Raw genomic sequence first — 13,562 nt, forward strand, 5'->3', positions numbered from 1 at the left:
TTATCCTAACAAAATCTCTATATGGGATGGAGGGATTTTGATAATATTATTAACTGGATCAATAGGTGATGGAGTCTTGACTAGCTAGACCCCAAGTAGCATAAAATCCTTTCTCTATCATGGCACTCCTCAGCTAAACCTAAAAAACCTATTTGAGGTGGCTTATTTTGCTTTAAAAAATTATTGTTAGTGATGTTCTAAACTCTATTGGTGTTGCCCCTTCGGTTTGCCTTGTTTGTCTAGTGCCTGAGTCTATGGTACATCTTTTCTTTGACTGCAAGTTTTCTTTGGTTGTGTGGTCTCTATTTCTTGGCTCACCCATCCTCTAGAACTCCCGACTTGGGCTATCTTGATTGAAATATTAGCTGGATATATTGATTATTTTGATGCTAATCTGAACAAATTTTGGTTTGTATTGTTTTGTGAGATTTTTTGGTTTTTGTGGAAAAGGAGGAACATAGAGGTCTTTCAGGGCCAAAAGAGGAGCCTTATTGAGTTTAATGGTAAACTCACCTTTACTATGATCATGATGCAGGTGTTGGCAGTCTTGTAAATCCCAAAAAGTGGATTTATGATTTTGGCATAGGAAGGAGTGTTGTTAATATATAGGGCTGATATCAAATCTGCCCATTTCTTCAGTAAATATAAGGACATGTTGGATCAGAAGGAGTTGGAACTCTTGAACCAATTACTTAAAGACAAGGGCATTGAAATGGAAGACATTGAAGTTGTCAATGATATTGTGTAGGAAAAGGAACTCCCTAGGTGGGATGTTATAGTAGATCCTAATATTGAACCCCCTCTAGGTGCTTATGACTATGACTAGGCAGATGCCAGTAATAATATTATTGGTCCATGGGATTGATGTCGCGTACTCTCTTGTAGTTATACTATGAACTCATTGATTTGCAATTTTGATGATATACTCATGTAGTTATGGTTGGACTGTAGTAATTTTTTATCATATGTATTGTAAGGAATATTCATATGGATAGATGTAGTTAGTGATATATTGTTCAGTCTGGACAGTTATGACGTGAATGTTGTATTTTGGTGAACTATCTTTAATATTAAAAAAGGATAACTTTAAGAAACCCCTACCAAAAAAATAGATATAAAATCCTAATGAATCTTTTTTTTTTTTTTAAATATTAAATTTTATTGGTGAATATTTCCTTTTTATGAAAAATGGTAATTTAATTGGCCTTTTTTTTTACATCGCTAATTTTTTATGTAAAACAATAGTGAATCTTGGCAAATGATAGGAAAATGCATTAGTTACCAAGGTAAATCCTTTCATTTTAAAAAATAAATTCTTTTGGAAACGTAGAGGCCCGAGTGTAGAAATAATTAATAGGTTTAAGGGGTAGAATCTATAATATTTAGTTTCTACCATTGATTTAAAATATAATCTTATGGTCCTCGTTGTATTTTGCAAGGTAAAATGTACCCATATTTTGTAATGCTCATGGGGGCCAAAATTATATTTAGATTGTTGATCTCCATCGAGATCAATGAACCAAAAGCAATTTTAGATCTCATGAGTATTTCTAATCGTAGGTACATTTTGCTTCATGAGATAAAATGAGGATCATTAAATGATATTTTGAATCAATTACAACAACTAAAGATTGGTGGTTTGGCTTTAAAGTATCTAATATATTATTGACAAATTAATTTAGATTTCTACAATAACTTATAAAATTTAGGAAAATATAATCGTGTATCGAATATTGTGGTGATTTTGAGTTAATGTTTTAATTAATAAATACTTTGGCAATTTAAATATGATGAAAATAAATATTATAAAATTGAGGCGATTCAAATCACCTTATAGTTTGAACTAAGTCAAATTTCTATCCCCAGTTTTTAAGAGTTACCCAATTGATGAATATTTGCCACTAAAAAAATAATTGTGTAGAAGTATTACTTGTTATTCATAACATAGCATGCTCTAGAGTAATTACTCAACATGCACACCAACCATGTGGCCAATAGTGAAGGCCCGAAACGTTTCTTCCGCAATTGTGAGGAACCTGTTAAACTCCAGGGTGGGTTTGCTCGTGAAGAGCTAAAACGTCCTTGGAATATGATCTACTTGATGATAATGAAATATTTCACACTCAAAGGCAGATACAAGGTATTTTATTACTATTATTTGCCCTTTCTGAATTATTTTCGTAATAACGATTTTCTATGTTTGCCTTTTTACTTGTTGCATTCCATTGAAAGCTCTGTCAAGGATACCCTGGACCCCAAGCATGGGGACAAGCTGCCATACCTCCTCCACCAAGGTCTCATCTATAGGCTTTATAAATATCACAAGGCCCTTTGCCCCCTAGAACCTCACGCTCTCTCAACCCTCTATGCCAACCCCTCAGCAACTTGCTGGCCTTTCTATGGTTTTTCCAAGATTTTTCCAACTTTTGCATGAGGCCTTTTCTACAACTAATTTCCCCATGTCTCTGCCTGATTTTGCTCCATAGTTTTAATCTTTGAGGTCTCCCCTAGCTTGATGTTGTCTGCCTCTCCCAACATGTCTCACTCCCTTTCCAAGGGCAAAGGTAAAACCCCTGTCAAACGTAAATGAATTTTCTTTGAGGACAATTCATCTTTTGAGGATGTTGAGAATGATAACCCCTCCCCTAACTCTGAGGGAAGAAGGAGGTCTAGAAAATTGGCCTCCAAAAGCTCGGTTAAAAATAAGACCCCTGTGATTGAGACGATTGACTCTGAGGAGGACCCCATGGAGGACAAGGATTGGGAGGACCCTGAAAACACTATGGGGCCCCTCGGTAAGGATGCTGGCAAAGTTGACAAGGGAAGGGATCCTATGGATATGGGCTCTACAGGAGCCATCGGCGAGGATAATACTGATACCCAAACCCTGGATTTTGTTGACGATAAGGATAGGGTTCCTATGGATATGGGCACTACAGGAGCCATCGGTGAGGACAATACTGATACTAAAGCCCCGGATTTTGTCGACTTGGACCCGAATGTCAATTTGAAGATGGCGGATGAGGTGATGGACTCTATTCCTCTTATGGGCCTTGACACTAGAACTAATTGTACCCCTGCTGAGGATGTGGCCAAGGCGACAGATGTGACTGTGGTTGAGAATGATACGAAGACCCCCTAGGGGGCCCCTACCTTGGAGCAAATGGAAAAGTTGTGCATCGAAGTGATGGACATCATGCAAAAGATTGAGAATCTGGGTCCTGTGATGGAACTGAAGGCCATGATGGATGAGGTCAAGAGGCTCTAGAGCATGGTCGAAGCCAGGGATGCCCAAATTGTTGGCCTTAATAAGTTTTACCTAGAGGTTTTACATAGCTCGGCATGCACCCTCTCTCTGCTGAGGTAATGGACTGCGGATTTAGAGGAAGAGAAACAGGAGACCAAGGAACTATATAAATTCTTGTTCACTGATTAGAAAAGTGTCATAGACCGCATTGGGGTGCGCAAGGCGACCCGGTAGATGTTGTGTTTTCTCTTTTTTTTTTGTTGTTTTTTAATTTCAAAAGACTGGTTTTAGTTTGTTGTTAATACTGTTATAGTGTTGTTGTTGCATTGTGGTTCCATTGATAGTTTTTCTATGTAAAGGGTCAGTGCCCTGGTTTTCACTACTTTTTAATAAAAAACATGCACAACACAACATGCTCTAGAGTAATTACTTAACATGCACAACATGACATTATCCAAATTAATTTCTCACCATTTATAATAAGCATTGGAATGATCACCCAGCATATATAAAGTACTAGCCAAGATAATTATGAATGTACTTTGTACATTGAGCTAGTCACTCTCTATGTTCCCCTTCTCTAATGCTCATAGCCCACTAAACCACCTTCTTCCTTGAGTGACCTCCATATCCTTTCCAAGTCTCACAAAAAATATTTTTTATGACTGTTAAGTACTGGTTTCCAAACCATCATGCATTTTCACATAGTTCTTCTTTAATTTATTTAATAAATACTACTAGTAATTTCTTGAAAAAAATCCATTAAAAATATTCATTATTATTGACCATTTTAATTAAAGGGCCATAACAACCTTTATGTTTCTATACTTGTTTCAATTTTAAAGGATTAATTCATAAGAAAAAAAAATTCTCTTCTCTTTGGAGAAAAAATCTCATAACAAGATTGATCCATAAAGAGTTGTAGACCTTTGCAAAATTCAAGGATAGACTTCAAAGTCATGTGTACTATTACAAGTCAATAAGTAATTATCATTTATAATTCATTTATGTTCAAACGCCAAATAAATCTTTCACTCACATTTAATTTTCTAACATAATATTGATACTTACCCAATTAATTGTATTTTGATAGCATTCATTTAATTAGTGTAAGTAGACCATTTTTCTTTTACAATATTTAAGATTTTAATTATTGAAAGTTGTTTATGTGTGTTTACACTTTATTCTTTATATATTTTATATACCTTCTCACTCAAAATTTGTCTAGATAATTACTACATCGCGTGTTTATATTAAATTTTACTCGTATAAGTTTTAATCATTTGAAGATGATTTTAACTAAAGTCATTACTTTAACAATACTTTTGTCATTCGTATATTTTTATTTTTATAAAGTTTCACTAGTATAAGAGTAATCATTTGAAAATGACTTTAAGTAAGAATTATTACTCTAATGATTTTTGGTCATGTTATAATTCAATTTCATGGATAGACTTCAAAGTCATTTGTATTATTTTGAGCCAAGTATGCAAGTAATTATTATATGTAGCTCATTTCAATTCAAAAGACAAATAAATCTCACTCACATTTAATTTTTTAAAATAATATTAATTTTTATATTGAAAGAAGAAAAATAATAATTAAATATTGATAATCAATTGTCTTTTGATAAAATTTATTTAATTAGTTTGGGGTGACCCATGTAGTACAACAATTAAAACACTTGCTTGGAGAAACCACCACCAAGGTTCAATCCTCGCTAGGTCACTAGGCTCGCAGGCTTGGTACTTCCGTTGAGCTCTCATGCTTGGTACTTTTGTCTAAATAAACCATTAGAAAATACTATATTCCTTTACAATATCTAAGAGTCTAAATAAACCATTAGAAAATACTATGTTCCTTTACAATATCTAAGATCTTATTCTTTTGATAAATGTGTTTACACTTTTATTCTATATATATTTTATATACCTTCTGGCTCAAAGTTTGTTTAATTAATTACTATATCATTTGTTTATATTAAATTTTACTTGTGCAAGATTTAATCACTTGAAGACAATTTTAACAGTCATTACATTAACAATACTTTGATCATTCACATATTTTTATTTTCATAAAATTCCACTTGTATAAGCTTAATCATTTGAAAATGACTTTATCTAAGAATATTTATTCTAATAATATTTTAGTCATATTATAATTCATTTTTTATGAAGTTTTACCTATCTTGATTTTAATCATTTGAATATGACTATAATCAAAACTAAGAGTCATTGTGTTTTTTAGTTACTTGTACGTTTCTAATGATAATGACAGAAAGAAAAAATTGAAATGTTGATATTTCTTTTGTCAAAATCATATGAAAATTGAAATTTGTCCGATTACACTTCCATAAAGTTTTTTAAATTTGTTCTTTTCGCATTTTCATAATTTTGATCTATTTTCTATATATTTTTATTATGATTAATAATATTTTTTTCTAATAAATTAAAAAATAAATAAATCATATAATAAAAAACATAACAGTCTTTATCAATCAAAACAATAATTCTTTTCATAATCTTTTGTAGCATGCTCAAATTGCCGTACTTACTATTTATTTTCCTTATAATCACATTTTGACATTGTGATACTAGCTAAGATTAAAGAAGAAAAAAAACAAATAAAAGCCATGGCCATTCTTCCCACATGCTTGCAATTGGCATATTATTATTTGACGATTATTTTATTCTGCCTTGTCAAAATCGGTTCCTTGCAAAAGAAAGGTTTTTCCTTGTTAAATTTTGTCTGTTGTGGTACATTCTAGTTGTAGACAAAAAGGTCAAACAAGAGGACAGCTGTACTTCGATTCCATCGATGACTGTCCCTTCTAGCTTTCACATTATTTTAACATGAAAGAAATACTTTATAAAGGATTCTTCATTAAAAAATTTAAGAATTATCTTTAACATTATGAATGAGTGAACTATAATATAGCTAAGTTGGATTAGATTATCTTGAAATCTTTCTAGGGTAGGAAATCCTAAGGAGTCGTTAGGAAAAGGTTCTCTCGAATTTGTTTTATCATTTTCTTTTTTTAAATTGATTTGTTATTTGATTTTTTTAATGAGGTTGATTTTTGTGGGGAGATTTTAGTATTTGTAGTTTAGTATGGGTAGGTTTAGTTTGATTTGAAGGTTCAATTATTGAAATGAAATTAAGTTTGTTCAAGGTTTTGATATAAGAGTTATTTTTGTGTTTATATCATTAGTCAATCGTTTATGTTGCACTTTGAATATCATTTTGATTTAATTTCTTTTGGTCTTAGTCTTAGTCTTAGTTTAATACATTTTTTCTTCTTAATATCGTTTGATTTTTTATTTTTTTATTTTGTTAGGTCTTTTAATAGTATGAGGTCTATTATTCCATCCAACTATTTTTCTCACTTCTTAAATTCCTCCTTATCTCTATTTATTGCGTCTTATGGTTTTAGGTGTAGGTACTTTTGGGGTTTTATCTCCTATTTAGTTTTTAGTCTCGGTGACACCTTAGTAGTTTCTTTTTTTTTTCATTCTAAATTATTTTCAGTGTCTATTGCAGGAATCCTATTAAACTTAGCACTCCTTTTTTCTAGTAGAGCCTCAATTCAGGTACATGGTTGGTTTTCTCTTGACAAGTTGACAACAATGTCAACTAGTAGGGGTAGTTATGTTGGTTTTGATATCTTATTTATATTTTTCTTCTTGACAAATATTTTGCCTTTATTGACCAAACATGTCAATTACAATAGTTATACCCTAGTAACTTCAAGACAATCTTATAGCATGCATCACATTATCATGAGTGAACTTATACTTGGAGATAAAATTGTATCATGCATTTTGCCATTGTGAGTGAAATTATATATCTAACTGTTATGTCTCCTTATATCATGTTGGAGAATGTATTTTGCATGATCTCATATCAAGGTATGTATCAATATTATTGTTGGCATTCCTATTATAACTATTGAAGTGTACATTTTTGTTGAAATTTGTGTGTATAGGCTTATCTTCTAAACACTAGAAAATAAGTGTCACTCATTTCAAGATGTTTGTTATGGTTTCTCATCTTAGATAGATAAGCCACGTGTTTGTTTGAAATTTGTCTCCCCTCCCTTATGTTTTTCCTTCCATATTCTCCTCATTTTCATGTCTTACTCTCGTTCGATACATGCCATTTTATTGTATCCCTTACCTTACATGAACTTCCAACTTGCATCCTAGATTTGGAAGGAAAACCAACTATGTTGATTTAGAAAAATCTTGGCTTATACATATTTGTCTCTTTTGCTAAAGTGGTTATGTGAGCATTGCATATTTCTCATCCTCCTCATTGCACATTTAAAACATCTCATGGATCCCTTTTTATAACCAAAATTTCATCTTAGATTCTACTATAAAGAGTTTTATCAAATATACATGGCTCATACCCTCTCTTATGGGCAATCTCCAACATTGTATGCTTTGAAGGATTAGGGTCATGAAATGGATGAGGAATAAATATGGAACAAAGTTGCAAGGATGTAAGCATGAAAAAATTATTGGTAAGGAAATAAGATCTCATCTTTGAATTATAGAAAATAATAATAGAAAACTATTATATGGGATTCTTTTTCTTTTCTTTTTTTGGCATAAACTGTGGTTCTTTAGTAATCTAGAACATGCACATGTAAAATAAGAAGAGAGGATGAATTATTTTAGAGTCATTATAATGAAAATCCCAAAAGGAATGCTATGGGCATTTCTGGCACCTTAAACCCTTGGAATGAAAGATTTTCAAAAGGAAGCTAGGAAGAATGATCACAAGGAAGAGAATTTCATTGCATTTGGAAAGATCATGGATGAGGGGTCAATCTAGCTAAAAAGAAGCTTTTAGGGAGAAGAAAAGAGCTCATCTAGATGATATTACTTAAGCTAAATTACGTGTTTTCTTTGTATATTTATCATATAGACAATTAATTAGGAGTTTTTCTTGTTTTTTTTCTTTCTTAAGTTGTTATTTTGAAGTAAATTTACAAAATTTGAATTGTAATGCTACTTAATATGCTTACAAAAGGAAAAAATAAATATAAATAAAATAAGTTGATCCATAACTTGCATCTAAAATCAAATATTCTATACATGCATTTGTCATTAGTATTTATTATTTTATTCATGTGCTTTCTAGTGATTACCAAACAAATTTGAAAGTTACTATTATCATTTTATCATTTATTGTGTACTTAAAATTACATGATAATTATTTCTAATATAGTTTAGAAAGACAAAATCTTTATCTTTACTTATACAAAAAGTTTATTTAATTGAAAAAATTGATTAAAATGTAATTTTAATCATTAATAGTCATGTGTCCATAATATCTCCAATAAACACTCAATATACTTATCACACTTACCCATTCTACTTTAAGAAAGAAAACCTTCCACTCTAAGAATCTCTTTCTTAAAAGCACTTCATGACAAATTCTTACTATTTTTAAATATAACATTTTTTTATTTCTAAGTGATATATCAAAATCACATCTCATAATAACTTTATCCCATGGAAGATTAGTGGAGCCAACCTAATTAAATCAATTACTTTTAAATCATGAGAATTATCTACTCCAACTTATCCTTCAAATAACTTCTTTTAATTCCGTTTCCTCTACACAAAATATCTTTTAATTCCCTTTCCTCTACACAAAATATCTTGTGGTTAGTAACTAAATTATTTGATGGTTAAAGTTCTTAAAAAAAAAATTCATGACAGTTACCTACTCCAACTTATCCTTCAAATACTTTTTTTTGGTAATATTATAAATAATCTATATATATATATATATATCACAATAATTCTATAAAAAATGCAGACTGCTGAAATCTCCTCTTTCATATGATGTTAAAATTTTATTATATTTAATAACAGAAGTAAATAAATGCAACCAGATAATTTAATCTCCGCGGATCACTGCCCTTCTCCCACGCTTAAAAATAGAAACCAACGGACATAAAATGTGTAAAATTAAAAGCAAACGATTTGATGTTTAAAAATGGCAAAATAAAATTTGAAATCCGTAAAACCTATCTACAGAGGATTTCAGGGAGTGCTTGCAGTTAACAGTGTAAACATAGAAAGTTTGTCAGATAAAAGATTCGCTACAGGATACGCAAAGAATGTCTGCTGATCTCAGTTCCGATTGAAGGCACTAAATTTATACAGAATTTTCCTGTTATAAGTTTTCCTTATCATTTCGGATCACAGAATGTGATCCATACAAAAGAGATTATTCAAATATAACTCTCGGATCCTATTGAAACTTAAATTATTTAAAACAGAAATTTCAGCCGTTTAACTAAAACTTTGACCGATCCAGCCGAACGGTAATGGACTGCTGCCGCATTTACACAGTTCCGAGCAAAATGGCAAATAAACTGTGAAGGAAATGAAAAGAAAGTACAGATCTAGATCTACTGGCAGAAGCCTTTGAAGCTACCATTTGCTGGCGCAATCTGAAAGTGCCACAACCTTCCAGAACTTGCCACCAGATTCTTCTTACACAAAAACTTTTCTGCATAAACTTTCTCCACTCTTCTGTTCACATCATGCAAATACACATCTGTGACGCCTTCCTTCTTCCGATTGCTAGCCATGACGGCCGCAGAATAAATGGCCGTCATTCTGCCCGGCGCAGCGTCAAAATAACCTCTAGGGGCGTCAATCATGATAACATCCCACTCCGTCTCATAGATCTCGGCTGGCAAATCAGTAAGGGCAAGCTTACACTGAGAAACCCTAAGCCCGTTGCTAGGGTTACATTTAGACTCTGCCTCAGATCTGTAGTAAGCCAGAAGCTCATCCGCCTGCGAAAGTTTCGTAGGGTAATCAACATGAAAGGCCTTACCTTCAAGCTGAGGATGCCCCCTCAGAGCTTCTTTAATCCAGTTGGAATCTTCCTCAAGAAAAAGAGTTTTTCCCCTAAAGTTCAGGGCATTCCAGAGACTGCTGTCATGGCCTAGGCCAAAGACAAGAAAATTACAAGGGCTTCGCTTCGACAGAACATTAACTGACAGCTGGATCTCAGCCCTGTTCTGCTGCGGTATAATTGTAGTCGTGGCGTAGTGCAATAGGGCGCTGGAAACCTGTGGCGGAAGCCATCCTTCCGCTGAAATACAGTTTGACTGAATCAGAGATCCAAGTCCCCCTGTTCCTTTGCCCTGCAAGAACAAAAACACTGAAATAAAGGCGAGCGTAAGGAAAATGCCTGCAACCAGGCTCCTCAGAACCCATGGATTTTCAGGCAGCGAAGTCTTGATGGCCTTCATTGCACCGCCTGAGATAATATCTACGGGCAAATAGTGTTCTTCGATGTGGCCTCCAAAATTTGAAGGACCAAAGTGGGTAGAATAGGGTCGTCCGTACACCTACTTCATTATCGTAGTCGGATTATGTTGGTGTGATCTGGATTTCTAATCAGGGTGAATTTATCTTTAATATTTTCCTTGATTTGCGTGCCTGCAGAGGTTGTAACTCGACGGTTGGATCAGAGAAAGATGTGCGGTGGAATCTGTGGCTCTTCAGAAATCTGTCGCTTTTATTGTAAAGTGATAAACCCGTTTCTGATGCGATTGTCACTTTTCACCTTCAGAACTGTACGTATTGCTGTCTGCTACTTGTGTTGTTTACCAACCCCGGATGGAATTCAATAATATTTATTGTATATAATTCTTAATTAAATATATTTACCGTACTCAATTTACAATAATATATTTCTATTTATAGATTTTTAATTGTTCTCATATTTTATTTATTTAACGAGCTTTCCAATGGAGTTCAATAATATATTTTATTTTTGAAATAATTTGTATTTTAAGTAATCTAGGTTAATTCATTAGGTAACGATTAATTTAGATTGATTATGTCAGCAGTGATTTTTTTGGTCTTATATTTTATATTAAACAAAGCAAGATTACAAATCATAGATGTTATCAAAGATAGTATGATGGAGATTTAGGATAATTTTTTTAAAATTAACAATATTTAAACATATGGTTGACCATAACATTTATTTAGTTTGTATTTTTATATAATTTAGGTATGATGTATTTAAAGATATGGAAAGTAGATACAAATATAAAAGGGTTATAGTTTTATGAGCAAAGAATGAATGTCGTTTAAGAAGATTATGGACTTTATTTTTACTGGTATGGTAAAAGTTACTTTTGTGTTAATAAAATGCCTTGAGTTTCATGTTGAATATTTGTTGTATCAAAGAATGTCATTTTAGGAAGATTATGAACGTGATTGGTGTTGGTATCGATAAAAGCTATCTTTGTATTAATAAAATGTCTCAAATTTTGTGTTGAACCTTTACTCTATGTCAACCTAGGTCCCCAAGTCTAGGTCTATTATATTGTTAGAAATTCATCCACTATATAATGATTTGGCCCTACTAAATGTGTACCCTTTACGATACATCTAAGGAATTTGTCTGTACTTGGTTATATATGTGTGTAGACATGTAAAATTTGTTGTCCTAATTGGCTTTTAATCTCAGGTGGATTCATTTCATTTTTATGCATTATTATATTTATTTGTTGGCAATTGACACTCAATTGGTTGGTTTTACTATGTTTTTGATATTAGAAGCAACCAAAAAACAAGGGGGCTGACCCATTGGAACAACGAGGAAAACAGTGGCAGAACCATTGTCCGCATAAAATCAATAGAGTTACAGCCCTTTACCTCTATAAAAAACTATGATCATTCTACGTAAGTTTAGCAAATATAAAGCAGTATTAAATAAAGTTTTAGACATATGCCACTCAGGGCAATAAACATAGAAGTTCAAATAAAAACATAGGCTAACGGTATTCGCCCACAGGCTACTAAGAGTAGACAAAAAACCAGCTTTCCACAGCATAGAGAGCAATCATTTATTTTTCCCATGGCTCCTCTTGGGGAGGAGCTTTCTTGCCCATTCCTTGCTGAGGAATTTGAACAGGGTCTTGTAGTCCTCATCGTCCTTGCCTTTACCCTTGGAAGCACTTTCCTGCATGAGGCACAGAGTGGTAGCCGAGCAGCGCATCACATTCAACGCGAATTTAGAAACATCATTAGTTGTCTACCGACAAACACTTCACCAACACTAACAGGATGGAAGGATTTCTTTGGTTACCGACAATGCAGGGCGACATGTTTTAGAATAAGGTTGTCGGTATTGGAGGCCGACATCTCTTGGATCCAACATCGGCAATTGATTTTGATATTCATGTATTTATGTTATCTAGCCGACATGTAATTTGATATTGCAAATATCTTTCTAAGCCGACATAAAGCATGATAAATTGTATAGGGTATATAAGTCAGTTGGATTAGATCATTTTGGAAGTGGAAATGGTGATGGATATGTGAATTTGCGATATCATGTGAATATGTATTAGGAAGGAGATGCGAAATATATCTGAGAGATCATGTATGTGAGGATATTTATGTAAGGGTTATTCTGATAATGGGTTTAGGGTTTCAGACCGGAACAAACATAGCTTAACCGGAACTGTATTTTAGCATAAAAGATGCTATCTTAGTCATTCACTCATTTCTTCGAATTGAAGTCTGGATTTATATGTAGTCAGTGAGGCTTCTTTTGTGATTGAGTAGTGTGCTCTAGGTTGTAAGCCTTCTTGTAAGTGCAGACCCTATACTTTGTAATATCTCTTCAAATGACCAGTGAATTGATATTGTGGGTCACAAATATCACTGTGGTTTTTCTTCTTTGAGGTTTTCCACGTATAATTCTATGTGTTATGGTGTTCATAAATATGTGATTGGCTTATTGGTTCCTTTACTTCTTTCAATTCTATATGTACCGGTTGGTGTATGCATGTTTTAATAAGGCTAAATTTGATCATTCCGATATAACATTGATTCACCCCTTCCCCCCCCTCTTAGTGTTATTGGACTCCAACAATTGGCATCAGAGCCTTGTGCCTCAGAGGAAGTTTTATAGCTTGAGGAGGATCCTGAATCCGGAATCCATGGATATGGGTTTGGAAAAGCAACTTGAGATGGCACTTGAAGATTATGATGTTGAAAGGTTGAAGAACTTAAAGCTACAAGATGAATTGAATTCTGCTAAGGAATTCATTATTGTCTTATAGGAGAGGTTGTCATCTATTCAAGCTAGGAGGAAGGAACTTTTGCAAAATCAGGAGGATGAAGAGAAAGATGCACTTAAGGAACAATATCAGAAATTGAGTCAGGAGAACATGGTTATGAGAAATGAAATGCAAGCTATAACTATGAGAATGTCTAAAGAGATTGAAGATCGGAAGAAAAAGGAAGAAAATCTTGTT

General features: G+C 33.0%; 1 protein-coding gene across 1 annotated transcript; it reads right to left on the reverse strand.

Annotated features, from left to right (window-relative positions):
* Positions 1–9,373: 9,373 nt before the first annotated feature.
* On the reverse strand, positions 9,374–10,771 carry LOC131030016 (arabinogalactan O-methyltransferase 1). The gene has a single exon (XM_057960695.2). The coding sequence runs from the start codon at positions 10,530–10,532 to the stop codon at positions 9,678–9,680; it is 855 nt and encodes a 284-aa protein (XP_057816678.2). The 5' UTR covers positions 10,533–10,771; the 3' UTR covers positions 9,374–9,677.
* Between the last annotated feature and the right edge of the window lie 2,791 nt (positions 10,772–13,562).

This window comes from Cryptomeria japonica, chromosome 7 (genome assembly GCF_030272615.1).
Source record: "Cryptomeria japonica chromosome 7, Sugi_1.0, whole genome shotgun sequence".
NCBI classification, from domain to species: domain Eukaryota; kingdom Viridiplantae; phylum Streptophyta; class Pinopsida; order Cupressales; family Cupressaceae; genus Cryptomeria; species Cryptomeria japonica.